Source organism: Nelumbo nucifera, chromosome 1, assembly GCF_055504915.1.
Source record: "Nelumbo nucifera cultivar China Antique chromosome 1, China Antique-T2T, whole genome shotgun sequence".
NCBI lineage: Eukaryota > Viridiplantae > Streptophyta > Magnoliopsida > Proteales > Nelumbonaceae > Nelumbo > Nelumbo nucifera.
The window spans coordinates 10,245,244-10,262,093 of record NC_142649.1 but is presented as its reverse complement, the minus strand read 5'-3'; the positions used below and the strand labels follow the sequence as shown (position 1 = coordinate 10,262,093).

The 16,850-nt window shown below is 36.9% G+C and overlaps 1 protein-coding gene across 2 annotated transcripts; it reads right to left on the bottom strand.

Moving 5' to 3' along the window:
- Positions 1–14,403: 14,403 nt before the first annotated feature.
- LOC104612196 (putative F-box protein At4g09190) lies at positions 14,404–16,269 on the bottom strand. 2 transcript variants are annotated; one of them, XM_010279537.3, is made up of 2 exons: positions 15,758–16,269; positions 14,404–15,640 (listed from the first exon to the last, which is right to left on the bottom strand). In XM_010279537.3, exon 2 carries the CDS (start codon positions 15,592–15,594, stop codon positions 14,545–14,547), a length of 1,050 nt encoding a protein of 349 aa, XP_010277839.1. In that variant the 5' UTR covers positions 15,595–15,640; positions 15,758–16,269; the 3' UTR covers positions 14,404–14,544. The 2 variants fall into 2 exon arrangements, with proteins under 2 accessions (XP_010277839.1, XP_010277840.1); XM_010279538.3 differs by lacking the exon at positions 15,758–16,269 and having other exon boundaries at positions 14,404–15,443; positions 15,515–15,658.
- Between the last annotated feature and the right edge of the window lie 581 nt (positions 16,270–16,850).

The following is a 16,850-nucleotide window of genomic DNA, read 5'->3' as shown; positions in this document are numbered from 1 at the left end:
TGTACTAATAATTAAGCAAGTTCATGGCATGAAAAAACATGTAAATAAAAAAAGGTTCCCTCTAACCTGCACTAGAGGCATCTGGTTATGATAAACATTCTCTCAACCATCTTTATATATATATATCCTGTAACTTGCATTTCATCCAATACATCTTCTACATTTTTACATCCTTCTCTCACCGAGTACTTTATTCTTTCAAGTTATATATGTTTTCTTGTTTTTTTTTTTTTTCACATTTCATCCAACTCCTGTGTGTGTATTACCAATTCTTGGAGATGTCTTTGGCTAGTGCAAGGATCGCAAAAAAAAAGTTGGAAGATCATATTGGAGGCCATGCATATCAGTCCATGAAGCCTAGTCCCTCAAATGTGAGAAACCGGTTCAACTTTGAACAACTAAAATGCACCAAACCAAATCAGTGACCATGTTACCGGATTTCTTATGGCCCTAGTTAGTGCCCCCAAATAGGGGTGTGCATATGGCCTTGGTGGTTCCGGGGTTGGTTTTAAGGTCTACCAGTGGAATTTGTTCTTTCTTTTACTCTCTCCTTTATAAAAAAAAAGCATTTTTTAAAACTTGATTTTCAATAAATATAATATATAGTTTAAAATTTACATCTTCTTTATTGATTAAATTGAGTAACTTAATATGTAAATTATCATTATATAGTTCAAATTTTATAGTTTAAATTTAAAGATTGTATATATTACCTTTTACATTACTTATTGTACACATTCAAATATTGAAGTGAAAACAAATGATCAAATCACTTTAGTAACTAAATGGGCAATTGAGACCATGGCCGTTATAACCATGAGTACTTGGGCACAAATCTTTACATTCCCAAAGGTATTTTGGGGTTTATTTTAAGGCATGTTCGGTTCCAAGACAGGTTCCACCAAGGCCAACCAAGGTTATTTCATCAAGTTAGTTTAGGTAGAGTAAACCACTTGACTTAGACCCGGCTTAGGTGGGAGCCGGTTCCAAAAATTTAGAACCATAGCCTACTCTACAACAAATTGGGTAGGGATAGTTCAAGGCAAATTTGAGGTCAATTCCTTTTAATTATGGGTAAAGCCTATCCCTTTTTACTCACTCCTACCAGAGATGTAAATCAAGTTGGATCGCCTGCGGCCCGGCATAAAATTGGACCAGCCCGACACAGCACGGCATGATAGCCCGTAGGCCATACCAGACCAAATAAGATGGTCCATGTCGTGTTGGGCTAGGGGTTCGTATTCCACGGGCTGACACGGCACGACACGACTGTTCATGCCATGTCACCCGCAACACGGCTCGTCACAGGCTGGCATGGCAGGGCCCATAGTGGATCGCACTCGGCCCATCCAAAAACTAACCGTTGCCCCCCCCCCCCCCCAACTACTAGTTTCAACTTTTTGGGAGGTTTTTTACATAAATACCCCCCCTAACAGTTATAAACAACTATATAGGGGGTATTTATGTATTTTGCTTATGGAGGGGAGAAAAAATGGCATAAATGCCCCCCAACAGCTATATACCAATTAGTTTAGGGGGATTTTTCGGTAAAGTTATAAATAACTTTACAATGACCAAAATGCCCCTCCCAACAACTAAAAAACAATTAGTTTTTAGGGTATTTTGGGCAATTGAATTATGTTCAATTCCTATAAATAGCCCCATCCTCCACCAATCTCATCACACCAATTCAACAATTGTCTTAATCTCTTTTCTCTCTCAAGTTCATACATTCTCTGCAATCTGATTAACTCTTATTGCCTGATTCTCCAATTCTCAAGTCTCAACTTTATTGAAGTTTCAACAAGAAGAAGGCTTGCTCAACCAGTTCAAGTATCTCAATTTGGGAGGCTTGGACGTTGAAAGGATTTAACCATTGAAATCAAATTGGGATTCTAAACCGGCAATCCAAGTAAGTCCAATTAAATTAATTTTTTATCTTTTTAGAATTAAAAAAATGATCGGTTCTTCCAAAAACCGATTCCCCAACATGTTCACTGTTGACGATATTCAATCGCATCATGATAGTGTTAGTACTGATGCTATTGTTATTAATGGAAGTGGAACTTTCACCCCTGATACTGATACTAGGGGAAAGAAAAAGAGGGCCTCTAAGTTGAGTAGCCCAGTTTGGAAAATTTTTAAAGTAGAGGATATTGAGAGGAAGGGAAAAAGAGCAAATTGCCAAAAATGTAGAAAAGATGTTAGCTATTGTAGCAAGGGTTGGGTACAGGTCATTTGAGTAGACATTTGCTCACACATGAGAAGGAAGAAGAAAAAGAAGAAGAAGAAGAAGAAGAAGAAGAAGAAGAAGAAGAAGAAGAAGAAGAAGGGAGAGAAACAACACAAACACAAATTGGGAAGGGGAGTTTTGGTACATTTAAATATTTATAAGAAAAACGAAACAAGAATTAGCAAAGTATATTGTACATGTAGAACAACCATTTATATTAGCTAAAGAAACTAAGTTTGAAAAATGGTTGTGTAATTCTGTAAATCCACAATATAAAAAAGTCTCTTGGAATACTATTAGATCAGATGTTTTAAAAATTTTTTATTCATATAAACAAAATGTAATTTATTTGTTATCAAATCTTAATTCTAAAGTTCCAATTACTTCTGATGTTTGGACATCTAAATTTAACATAAGTTATATTTGTGTTATCATCCATTTTATTGATGAAAATTGGCTTTTAAATAAGAGAATTTTAAGTTTTACCATGCTTGAAAGGCTACATACTGGCTCAGCTATTGCTGCAAGTATTTTAAATACTTTACATACTTGTGTAGTTTTTATAATGCCAGCAATAAGGATTTTGCAATAAATATTTTAAAATCTCAATTAAAACCATGTTTAAATGGTAAATTATTTTATATCAGATGTGCATGTCACATCTTAAATTTATGTATTCAAAATGCCTTGAATATTATTTCTACTCATATTTCTAAAATTAGAAATTGTATTATATATATATTAAAAGTTCAGGGGCAAGGAAATAAGAATTTAAATATTTATGTCAAAATTATGGTTTAAAATATAAACATTTTATATTAGATGTAAAACATATGTGGAATTCTACCTATGCTACGTTAGAAAGTTGTATTTCTCATAAACAAATTCTTACTGATTTTTATAATGCAAAAATGCCTACTAATATTATATTTGAGGAAGACTAGGAAATGATAATTTGTATAAGAGATTTTTTAAAACATTTTTATGATGCAACTAATGAATTATCAGGTATTTATTATCCAACTTGTTATAATTTACCTTATCAATTTATGGTAATTAGTGATTATTTTGCAAAATATAGAAATAATCCACAATTTAAATATATTATTGAAATAATGGAAAATAAATTTAAAAAATATTGGGAGAACATTTCTCCCCTTTATTGTGTAGCTACAATATTAGACCCTAAGATTAGGAAATATGGTTTAAATATTTTACTTGAAACATATTGTGAAAATATGAATACTGAAATTGGAAATAAAAAAAAGAAGAAATTAATAATTTGTTATTTGAAATGTACAGTTTATATGAATCTAAAATAGTAGGAAATATTCCTACAACTTGTACAGCATCTTCCACTTTTGATCTTGAGCCCAGTAGTAGAAGAAAAAAACTTTTTTATTTAATAAGTAGAAGGCAGAAATCTGCTACTTCTAGTCTTCTACAACAAGTTCATTTACTGAACTTAATTTTTATTTACAAGCAATTTTTTCTAGTTTAGGTGAGGGAACAAATAATTTTGATATTTTAGCCTGGTGTTGTGAACCTTCAAAAAATTATCTAGTTCTTGCCGCCATGGCACATGATCTACTAACCCCTCCGGTGTCTACAGTTCCATCAAAGTCTTGTTTTAGTACAAGTACCAGGGTATTGGACAACAAGAGAAGGTGCATAAGTGATGAAAATATAGAGATTTGCATCTGCTTTAAGGATTGCCTAGATGCATAAGATAGATTACAAGATAAAGGAGGGCATGATACTACACCGGATATTTCACCTGAAGCAGATGATGAAAGTCATGATTCATAAAGTTGACTAGTTGTATAGAATTTTTTATTTTTTCTCAAATTATTGTAAATCTTTTTAATTTTATTTGCTATTTTTTATTTTTTTTAACAATGTAATATTGTATTTTCAATTTGTAACTATATTATATTTTTTATATTTTATTAATTTATTCCATTTTCATATTTCATTCATCCAATGATCCAATCATTGTATTTGTAATTTGTATCATTCAAATTTGAATGAAATAAAATTCCTATTTTTCTTCCAATTTGTTATTCCATCATTCTTATATGGTTAAGCATTTTTTTTTCATTTGTGTTAGATAACTTAGATTTCCCATTTCTCATTTCTTAAATTTTCAAATAATTCCCAAAATTCAAAGGAAAGTTAAATATTTTAGTTTTACACTTTTACTTAGAAAATAAATCAAAAATTAAAAAAAAAAACAAAAAAAAGTAAAAAAAAAAATCAATTTATCCCGGTTCGGCCCAAGCCCAAGACCCACCCTGTGGCCCATACACGGCCTGCAGCCCGGCCCAGACCAGGCCTGTGACATGGCACGGGCTCGCATGGGCTTGGGCCGTGGGCTACGCTGGACCAACCCCCAAAAATTTTCACCGGGGAGGAAAACACGGTCCACTTTATACCTCTAACTCCTAACCCCAATCATGCATGTTGAGTGTGGGAACATAGGAATATAACTAGACAATAATGTTCCATGAGAAATTGGTTCAAGTATTTGTCAAGTGCATGAAAAAACACGTAAGCAATGGGTTCCCTCTAACATGCACTAGAGGTACGTGCATGATACTGTCTCAAGCATAGATATCACATAAACTTTCTAAAGTATTAATTTATTAGAGAAATTAATTATAATTAAATTCACTGTATCTTAAAATAACATTTGTTTTTAGAGGACAAACTAAATTAGTTAGTTTAACTTAACTTCACCCGATTTTAAGATTAATTAAAAAAGGTAAGTTACTTAAACCTCCTATGTTGTTCGACAAAGTTAGAAACCATTCTTAATATGACCTGATAAATTGTTAATTTTTAAGTTTGTTTAACTTAATTAAATTGAAAAATATATTAATTTATAGCTTCAAACGTTAATACACAAGGTTCAATTAATTTAGTTTACCATGGTTAAATAAATATCCAAGTTTCTTAGTGAATAAAGTGAATTAACTAGTTTAGTTAATTTAATGAACTTAATTAAGTTAAACCTCCTTGTGATTTAATTTCACTTAAGAAAAAAATAATGAAGCCCGTAATATTGGTCCCAGTTTTGTTCCGTGCTACGCCCCAATTTGTATAGCACCACCTCTTGATCCATAAAACAATAAATAAATTCACTTAAGAAAGTACGTGCATGATAGGGGCTGTGATCACCATGCCTCGGCATTGTTACCACTGTAAATTTAATCTATTATTCGAATATTATGTGATGAGGGCGGATTTGGCCCTCCAATGATATTTTGACACATGGCACCTCGTGCCAATTAAGTACAGCCCCTTGATAGCTAGACAGTTCAAGCTCATCACAGGCAGCTCGTCACAGACAGTTCGCCACTAGGTAGCTTGCCATCATGCAGCACTCACAAGCAATTCGCCATCATTGCAACATACAGGCAGCTCGCCATCATGTAGCCTGGCACCTCAGAACAACTAGGCGACACCCAGGACCACTTTGACAACAACTTGCCTTTGCTAAGTTGATGGTGTCCCATCAGGCGCGGCCTAGCACTGGCGCGGCCTGACACGAGCTGGCAGCCTGGCCCTGGCACGAGCTGAAAGCCTGGCCCTAGCACGAACTAGCAGCCTGGCCCTGGCACAAGCTGGCGGCCTGGCCCAGGCACCAACCTGGTGGCCTGACACAGGCGCCAACCTGACAACCTCGAGGAACACACCTCCGTACCCTGCATTTTACAGGATTGTGACTTGTAACGGCTATATTAGTTCACCAACTCCCCGGTTCTAACGAGAAGGGACAGTTTTACCGTTTGATGGCATTTCACCCACCTAACGCGCAAGCCAGTCCCATCACAGCTGGGATCCAGGAACTACTCCACCTAACCCATGAGGACTCCAATATATAAAGACCTCACCCCCCAGGGGCGAAGGTATGATGCGAAAAGGGATAGGTAACCTCTGCCCTGTAGCTCTCTCATTCTCTTATCATCTTCAAGCTCTCTACTACTATACTATGCTAACTTAGCCATCAGAGTGACCTCACCGGGTAAACACCCCCGAGTTCTCTGATTTAGTTCTCGCAGGTCCCTCAGCTCCCGCCGCTTACAAAGATGAGCAGATCATCGCCAGCAAGGAGTAGCCAGTTCATTCCCATCGTTACTGGTAGTCAGACCACCTCCTACCGGTAGCAGTCGGGTTGCACTACACCAGGGAGCTCATCATCAAGGTAGTTCACCTCCAGGCAGCTCATCAAGGTAGCTCACCTCCAGGCAGCTCATCAAGGTAGCTCACCTCCAAGCAACTCATCAAGGTAGTTCACCACCAGGCAGTTTGCCACCAGGGAGCTCCACTTCAGCCCCCAAGTCATAGGCCACTTGGGAGTAGACGAGATGATGAGGTACTTAGCCAAAAAATTGACACATCACGAAAAAATGATATGTGACTGGAACCGGTTACATCATTATGTATGTAAATAGAAATAGATTTAGAATCAACTAGATCATAGCCTTAAGGGCTGCATGTAAATGATATTATGAAATTAACGTTGAGTTTGTTGACCATGGGTTGATGACAAGTAAATCTCTCTTTATCTTGTTCAAGGAGTTTAACTAGCATATTCTCTCCCATGGAAGTCAAAGGGTAAGAAGTTTGGTGAAAAGTTAACGCCAAGAAAGTTGCACAAAAATGTTGGAAGGGTTAAAATCAGGTTTGACATGTTAGAACCAGGTTTGGAGGTTGGCCGAATTTATAAAAATTTTATAATCCAATCTGGAAATTAATTTTCCAGTAATTTTGAAATTTGAAATTTTTAGATTAATCTTATATTGAATCGGACCAAATCTGAAACCTAAATTAAAACTAAACATACTTGATACAAAGACCATAAGATGCAGCTCCCAAAGTGGTAGTTCATGTCCAATATCAATATCAAAATCGGCCTCCAACTAAAGATGGTTCATTGTGTATGTGAAGTCGATTCAGCAACATCATTTCAGTAAAAACTAGCATCCAACTTGCTTGGATCGAAGTGGGTATATGAACTTGATGTACTCTGATTTTTTTTTTTCTTTTTTTGCAAACACATTAGAAGGCTAATAGAAATCAGTCCATAACAATGCTAGGTTGAATTAGGGTTTCTAGGAGGCAAGGAAGAAGAGGAGAGAACAAGAGAGTGGAAAGAATTAGTTGAATTGGATCCCCCCACCTCCTTTATATAAAGCACTCTCCTAATCTAATTAGGATCCAAATTTGGACCAGGTCTCTATCTTTAATTGATAAGCATTATTAGTAATGGCAATGGGGCAAGTTTGGGGCAGGGCACCCCCTCCTCGTCCCCACCCCAAAGTCAAGATACTTTGCCTCGTCCCTGCCTCATCCCCGATGGAGGGGTGGGTTCGGGGCAAGGCATCCATTCCCCATTGGGGACGAGTAATCCCCGAATTTTCCCCGCTCCAGGGAAATTTTTTAAAAATTATTTATTTTGTGAACAATTTTTACATATAATATAGGAATTTGGGAGTATTTTAGGAATTGAATTATAATACTTTGGGGTACTTCAAAAATTGAATTATTGGATTCTAGGATTTTAAGAATTTAGGGAAAACTTAGAAATATTTTAAATATCAATATTAAACCTAGAGATATTTTACTAATTTTACCTTCGGGTTAGGGGAATTATATACAAAACCCGTCCTTGCCCCATCCTCAATTTGAGGAAAAACCCCATCCCTGTTTAGGGTCGGGGAGTGGGGCAGGGTGGGGCTCTAGTTTTACAAGGGGAAATTGCCATCCTTAAGCATTATCCTCTTAAGAGGATTGATGCTCCATACCCAAATCCATGCCCATTTTCAACCCAAGTCACATGACAACTTAACTAATGGCTCACGTCCCAAGGTGTTGCATGGCCAATTTGGGCCTAAATGTTGTATGACGCGAAACCCACAAAGGTCTCACACAAGTCAGGCCCTACCATTAGAAGAGATTAGGCCAAATTCATTGCTCAGGACAGTGAATACCTGATCCAATCAGCTTGAGCTTAATTTAGATGCAATATTTACACATAAACGATCCTTAAATTCAGCCACCCTATAAAGGCAAATTAGGGACCGATAGTTTGGCTTGACACACTAACAGTTTGACACAATAGAGATTAGAGAATAGAAAGTCATGTTAGGGAATGACAATTAATAATAGCAAAACAACAAATACGAAGGTTAGGGCTTTTGCATACATACGTCAACTCAGGTCATTTTTATTTCGGGTTTACAAAGACATGACCCGTAACCAAACCGAGCCTTAGGGTTCTAACTTTTTTTAAACCAAATCCAATCAAGTTTCTTTTAGAACCATGTCGAATAGATCCGGTTTGATCAGTTTAATATCTCTAAAATAATGGAATGAGGATTAAAATGGGACAAGGATACCAACCACAAAAACATGTATAAGATAATGAAATTATAAGTTTTCTAAACCATGTATTGCATGTGGTTCTGATACTGCATATGAATAACCAAAAGGGTAACAAATCTACCTAATAATCAAATTTGTACTAGGTTATGCGAGAAAAAAAAAACAAAATAAATGTGCATGTGTCCAAATCATTTGGATCATATTCTGCTCCTGGAGGTCATGTTGAAATTTGCAACATCTTTTCTACTTATTTCTCCAATATTAAGGGTCCGTTTCGTTTACACTTGGAATTAGAATTGAAATCGGAATGTTTCATTCCCATAATCTATTTGGTTCAGACAGGAATGAGAATAGGAATTAAAATCAGCAAGAATGGAATTTCATTCTCAAGGGAGGAGAAGGGAATGAACATTCCCTCAAATGGGGGAATGCCATTCCAGTAAGAATAGGAATGGGATTCTGACTCCACCCAATTAAACAGTTGGAATCAGATTAGTCCATTCCAATTCTGATTCCAGGGCCTAACTCCTTTTTCTTTTCCTAAATTAGAAACTCTACTCTAAATAATTGTGGCAAGAAAAGGGACAAAGAGAGAGGTTCCTTATATAGACCTCATCACACTCCTAACCGATTAAATAGTGTGTAGAGTTAGTTCTATCCTGGATAAAGTACATTTCTTCATGGTGAATCTCCTACTGAAACTGAGAATTTTATTAAAAACAAAATACCAGAATATGGTTCTCTATAGACTAGCTACCTTTAATACATCTCTACCACATATAAGACATCTGAAGGTTTAGAGACCTCTAATATAGCTAGTTTGGCATCATATTACCTATAATATCTTAACAACCATTTCACAAAACAAGACATAGATGTTGTAGATCGGAAACAATACTTAATTGGGATGATCTCCACATTTAAGATGAACCTGAAACAACCTAGAGTGATTACTACTTAAATTCTAGAACAATCAAATATAACCACTATTTATAGGTGATATTCACACAGTTTAATATATATAAAGCCAACTCTACTTAGCATATATTAACATAAAGAACTATGTAGTCCTATGAAAGTAAATTAAAAAAAAAAAAGTGATCCTCTATATACATATTCAATAACTATAAACAATGAAAACTATAAGTACATGATTTTAGAGGTCATGGGAATTACAATGAAAGTCTTGTAAACGGTGTGATCACACAACAGTTTAGGCCCAAAGCCCATTACATCGCAACCCCGCTTCTCAAAAATCACAAAATTGCAACTTGCATTTTGATTCTATACAGTGTTGCAATGGCATCATACAATCATCACACTGCAACTCCATCATAAGTAGTAGTCAACATTTAGACGTTTTTGGGAAGAAGAAATTCATATAGCACAACTGGATTAACTTTTAGAAGGGGGCAGTAGCTATATTAGTGCTCAAGTGTTATGTGCATATCTTAGAGGTGTAAATCGGGTTGTGTCGCTCGTGGCCCATCTCAGCCTGATATGATGGTTTATGCATCGTGTCGGGTTTGGGGTTTTAGGTCCACAGGCCGGCCCTGTTCAACCTGGCACAGCTCATATATATATTTATATATATTTTGTATATATTTGTATATATTATATATATTTTATTAATATAGTTATATATATAATATATTATATATTATATAAATTATAATTATATAATAATATATTAATAAAATAAACAATTGCATTCAATTTTATTATACTATTTTATTTAATTATTGTATATAAAAACAATTATATACATCAAAATTCATATAAAATAAAATTTTTAAGATTTTTTTTTAAATAAATAGCTTTGGCCCGGGCCGGTCCACGGCCCAACCTAGCCTAAGGCTCAGCCCAATGACCAATCTAGCCCATGACATGGGCCCACACAGACTCAAGCTGACCCCCAAAATATCCCAGGGGAGGGAATCACAACCCACGGGCCGCACCAGCACAGCACTATCTTACAACTCTAGCAGATCTCGAGGAAAAGGGTGAAAACCCAGATCGTGGGATCTCTGCATGGACACATGGAGACACCCTATGTGTCGTGCCTATTTTAGATCTAACAAATTTTTCTACTTTGAAAGTTTCCTCCTTATGCATATGTGTCTATAAATAATAGATGTCCAAGACTCTCCACACTTTTCATCTGTAAGAATCCGTATGGAAGCTTCGTCACTCTAAAATGCTAACTTTCCCAAGCCAACAGCCATTGCTTCCCCTCACCGAAGCCATCTACCGTCTTTCAAGTAAACCTTCCTATAGCCTTACCCTCTCTATTTACATGGGAATCTCTATATTACAAAATGTGCAAATTTTTGCTTAAGATAAGAATGCAAATCATAATTATAAATAAATGGATGCATAACTGATCCAAATACAAAACTTATATGTAAAGGTGTAAATGGATCGAATTCGAATCAGATCAAGTAAAATCCGAATCTAAATCCAATTAGAAAATTCAATATACGATGGATATTAAAAATTAATATTTGAATTCAAATTCGATTAAATATTTGAATATTCGATTCGATTCAAATTTGACTAATTAATTATTTTAAGTAATTAATAAATATATAAAATAAATATTTTATTCATGTAAAATATATAAATATATAAATTATTTATATAATTTAATTATTATATATGTAAATTATATAAGACATTTAAATATTTTATATATTATATATAAGAATTAAATAATTAGTCGAATTCGGATATTTATCGGATTGTATTAGGTCATATCCAAATTCGAATCTGATTAACTATTCAATATGAATACGATATCTGATTAATTTTCCGTTGAAATTCACCATTTTAATCCCAATACTATCCAAATATTCAAAAAATTGGAAAAAAAAAGCACTGTTCATCTTCTTCGACCTTGCGATAGAGGAACAGCAGCAGCCACAAAGAAGGGGCATTGTCGGCTTTGGCCACCACCACAACTGGGAATTTCTTCCAGGCTTCTTTTGAGTTCTGACTGATGTAGATTGTATTTTTCTTTTACGTTTAGAAAAAATGGATATTAATTTTCCTATAAACTTCGACCTCCATGTATATATATTTCTGGACAATCAGCTCTTCTTCCCTTGGCCCTTAGTCCTTACCATTCTTTGTAAACGTTTACCTCACAGCTTTCTTCTATAAAATTCAATTTTTTTTTTCAAAAATTTTCTCCTTGCAATATCCTTTCTTGAATCCAAGTTTGTTTGTGAAAAAGCAGAGCAATTCATGAATTCCTGCAAAAAATATTGTAGATTGTCTCCTTAAATCCCCCTCTAGTCATCGTCTGCTTTTTATTTCTCTCTGCGGAAACTAAAGTTCTTGTTTTATTTTATGAGAACTAGGTACTGACCGTCTGTGAGGATATAAAGAGAGACCAACTGCTCAGAAACCCACTTGTTGCAATCTCCGTGATCTCATAGATTTACGAGATACAATGCCCCTTCTTTGTCGCATCCAGATTCTCCCTTTTGGTTAGGTACTGACAGTCTGTGAGGAGATAAAGCACTGTTCATCTTCTCCGTGATCTCATCCAGATTCCCCCTTTTGGCTAGTCTATTTAAGGCGGTATTCCTGGGCCTTTCCTTGCATGCGTCGATCTTGATCGGACTCGGCTCTTCATTTCTTCATTCTTTTCTGTGCGCGTGTTGTACTAACTTGGATCTCCACATCCCATAGCCCCTAGTTTGATCAAAGGATCCACAGACCTTATTGGGGTCACCGACGATGACCGGCCATCGTTGGTTACTCTCAATGGTTTGAATTTCATTGCCAACGGGCACCCCATCCTCACCGGTGTCCCTTTGGATATTGTAGCGACTCCATCTACGGACAAGGCAACAAACACGGTCGGTTCTTATGTGGGTTTTGATGTCTAAGAATCGAAGAGTAGGCACGTCGTCTCTCTAGGCAAGCTCAGGGGAATTAAGTTCATGAGCATCTTTAAATTCAAAGTCTGGTGGACGACGCATTGGGTGGGAGACAAAGGCAGCGATGTCGAACACGAGACCCAGATCATGACTCTGGACAAGTCGGACTTCGGCCGTCCTTATGTTCTGCTGCTTCCCCTCATTGAAGGGTCATTCCATGCTTCTCTCCACCCAGGCGACGACGACAACTTGCACATTTGTGTAGAGAGCGGGTCGACACAAGTGACAAGCTCAAGCTTCAGGAGCTCACTGTACATGCATGTCGGAGATGATGCATAGTCTTTTAAAGACGCAATGAAGGTGGTGAGGGTTCACCTAGGAACCTTCAGACTCCTCCAGGAATAGTAGACAAGTTTGGTTGGTGCACCTGGGACGCCTTTTATCTTAAAGTACATCCTGATGGAGTGTGGGAGGGGGTGAAGGGTCTGGTGGAGGACAGTTGCCCGCCGGGGCTGGTGCTCATCGACAACGGATGGCAATCCATTTGCCACGATGATGACCCATCTTTGTAGCCGCTGCTGTTCCTGTATCGCGAGGTTGAAGAAGATACACAGTACTTTTCTCCCCTCGAATATTTATTATAAGGGTATTATGGGGATTAAAACGGTAGATTTAAACCGTAAATTAACATAAATTAAGAGGGTATTTGTCTCACGGTTATAGTATAAGGAGGTCTTTATCGCAACGCAAAGTACAGGGGGTCTTTATTACAGACCCCATAGTACAGGGGTGTCTCTTGTAACTTTAGCTAGGGGGTTTTATCACAAACCCCATAGTACAGGGGTGTCTCTTGTAACTTTAGCTTGACAACTATAATGCATCCATGTATTTGAGACATTCTCTTTAAACTAGGAGAGTACATCTCTCTAATCATACCCGTGAGAGTATGCTTAGCGATATTCCTCTTCCTCACCAAAAGTAAACATCTGCACTCCCATCTACTGTGAATGGAATCCGCATCCAAAACAAATGTAGCCTTAACAAACAGAGCCACCTCTACTAGCTTTTGTACTTGTTTCACCTTGGCAAATGGTCAAGTAGAGACAAAGGTAGGGTTGCATGTCAGGCAGCTGGGTCGGGTTTAAACTTTAAACTAAACCAAGGCCCAAACCCTAAGAGTTGGATCTATGGCCAATCTCTGTTCAAGCCTGTACTGTCCAACCTAGGCCTAGCCGCCTGCACTGGAATTTGATGCATTCAGGTTGAGTTCGGGCATAGGCCATGTTCGGGTGAGTCAATGAGCCTACACTAAAATTTGATATAAATGTATGTATTTAAGCATTTATGTATGGTTTATTAAGAATGTGCATATATGCATGTATGCATGTAAATATATATTTATATATGCATATATGTATATGTATATAGTTTGGCCAGGCTCGGATTGAAATAAGCTCGGGCTGGGTTAGGACCACCTAAGGGCTAGGCCCTCATCCAGCCATAAAAATAAAATAAGTCTGAATTTTTGGGGCCAATCTAAAAACACTGTTCTTTTGGGATCAGGCCCAGCCCAAAGATCAAAAATCCAAGTCCAGAACATGTAAAACTGCAGGTTGGGTCAGTCTGGACTGAGATTGGGTCCGCTGAAGTTGTGATAGAGGAATGTTGTCTACGTTCTTTCCTTGAATAATGATAGAATAAACTGAACATTTAGCATTTGTACACAGAGATAGGTCACATAGTTTACCATACAAAAACATAAATCACCATAACTCGTTGAAAGTTGAAACTATTGAATCTATCAAAGCTCAATGCCTTGCATATTTGTACTATCAAAGCCAACTTTATTCTATATGCTTCAATACAAGATCAATACAATATTATTCTATAGGCTTCAATACTAACAAATAACAGTAATACCACAGGATGGTTTTGAAAACATATAATCCAAGAACACAGAAAGATATTGAAATTTGAAAGTAGGTTATAACATGACTCCACAGTGAAATTAAAGCACAATGTGAGCAAGCAATTCTAAAATGTTTTGCAAGAAACAAGGGTGTTCAAATGTGTCAAACAATGCTCTGTTTTGAGATTCCATATCCTTTTCACCCATGGCTGTTGGGTACTTGCTGCATAGAAGGATCTATCAACTGCAAAAACTACTAATTTGCCATTCATCAAACAACAAATCGGCTTAGCTGAATCTAGGCTTCTTGAGTTAGCTAACTTCACACCCACGTCAAGTTTAACACTGTAAAGTTTAATCCAGTCCCCTTTATCAAAATCCTTCAAAACCCATATCTCAAATTCTGCTGTAGAATCAATTCGGCTTATGAATGACAAAGAACCCCCTAATTCCAACAGTTTATCTTGCTCCCCTCGACATTTCGGAAGTTTTTTCTTGTGGAAACTTTTATCAGCTGTGTCCATGGAAAGCATGTCCTCTTTGTCTCCATCATCAAAATCTCCATCTATTGAATGCAAGAAGCCATTAACAGAAGTATTATCACGAGCAAGTTGGATAAATTGTTCAGGTACATTAACAAGCTCCCATTTATCAGATCCCAATGTTAGTATCAAACATACAGCTTTTCTTTCACTGAAGCACAAAACTTTGTACTCATTTGTGCCAGGATGCCATGTGAATCCATATTGAGATGCATAAATGCGTCTAGATGACAGCAATTTATTTGGAGCTGGGGGGGGGAGTTTGATCCATTGTTTAGTGACAGGATTAGCCACAGACAAGTCTCCAGATTCAGGGATGTTCTCCAGCAAGATTAAACCATTGCAACTAGCACGGATTTTAGCTCCAGATAGGAGGGGAAGCTTCAAATCTTTGGTCCTGAACCTCCCCTCTTCTAAATACAAGAAATTAACCTTGTACCTGAGCTTTTCTGTACTGAAGTCTTGAAAAATCAAACCAGACTCTGCATGAGAGAGGTGGGCACTGATGAAAATAGGGTCTGATATGAACTTATGCCACATCTTGGATACTAACCTTTGTTCATATAGTGTATCAGCTGGAACATAGGTGAGGATTTCAAAGATCATATCGTCAGGAAGTTGCTGAACCATCATTGAGACTTGCCTTTCTTCAATAATAATAAACAACTTTGGCAAATCACTACAAAACAAATACAGTCATTAATTTTTTTTCTCTGCAACAGGTGAGTTGATCATTCGACACAAGAACACAATAAGCCTCAGTTGGAACTGATACAAACGAATTCACTTCACTTACCATGCAACACAGAAACTACAAAATTCAGGGGCGCATTCTCTATCCCTGTTTGTCCCTCCTCTTTTCGTTTGGATACATGACTTCAAATTTCAATAAAGCCACATTCCGCGCGCTTTCACCATTACTTTTTCCTACTTTTCCTTCTTGTCTACGAAAGGTTGCAATAAGCAGAGTTTCAAAAAGCCAAATGAGCTCTAAACTGTACGCAATCAGTTTGGAATCAAACCTCCATCTGGTTTGAGGGAAAGTTTGGGTGGGATGGGATGGGATGAGATGGGATCATTGGGATGGGTAAGTGTAAAAATTTACACTTCCACTGATTGTCCCTCCTCTTTTCGTTTGGATACATGACTTCAAATTTCAATAAAGCCACATTCCGCGCGCTTTCACCATTACTTTTTCCTACTTTTCCTTCTTGTGTTGCAATAAGCAGAGTTTCAAAAAGTCAAATGCGCTCTAAACTGTATGCAATCAGTTTGGAATCAAACCTCCGTCTGGTTTGAGGGAAAGTTTGGGTGGGATGGGAAAGGGTTGGATGAGATGCGATGGGTAAGCGTAAAAATTTAAACTTCCACTGTTTGGTTGTAGATGTGGGAAAATGATGGAGACCCATCACAAGGCCCATCTCACCCCTAGGGGCGGCAGCTCCTAGGATAAGGTCAATTCAGGATAAGGTTAAGTCCAAGAATTCAAGATAAGCAAGAACTGATCAAAGATTAGCAAGATAAAACAAGACTCTTCCAAGATTATCAAAAAGACTCCAAGAAGCATCAAGATTAGCAAGATAATCCAAGATTCATGCATCTAGGGAGATCAGACGGTGGAGATCAAACCAAGGAGAGTTCGATCCTATCAAATTAGATATTTAGATCTATCCTAGTTATTATTTCCAAGTTTTTTTACAATTTCCAAATGTATTATAAATACTGTTATTTTCCCATAGTTATTCATCAATTCATACTTCATATTTTCAGAATTTCTTCAAGTTCTCTTCTTCCTATTTTCGCCACCTTTTCTCTCCTAGAGAATTCGGTGTTCTTCGCTAGAAGATAGCAATCGCCCGGTGCTTGCATAGCCAGCCCGGTTTCTCATT

What these genes read in the sequence shown, in the direction of transcription:
- LOC104612196 (XM_010279537.3), bottom strand. Translation starts at nt 15,594, where the DNA reads ATGATGGTTCAGCAACTTCCTGACGATATGATCTTTGAAATCCTCACC.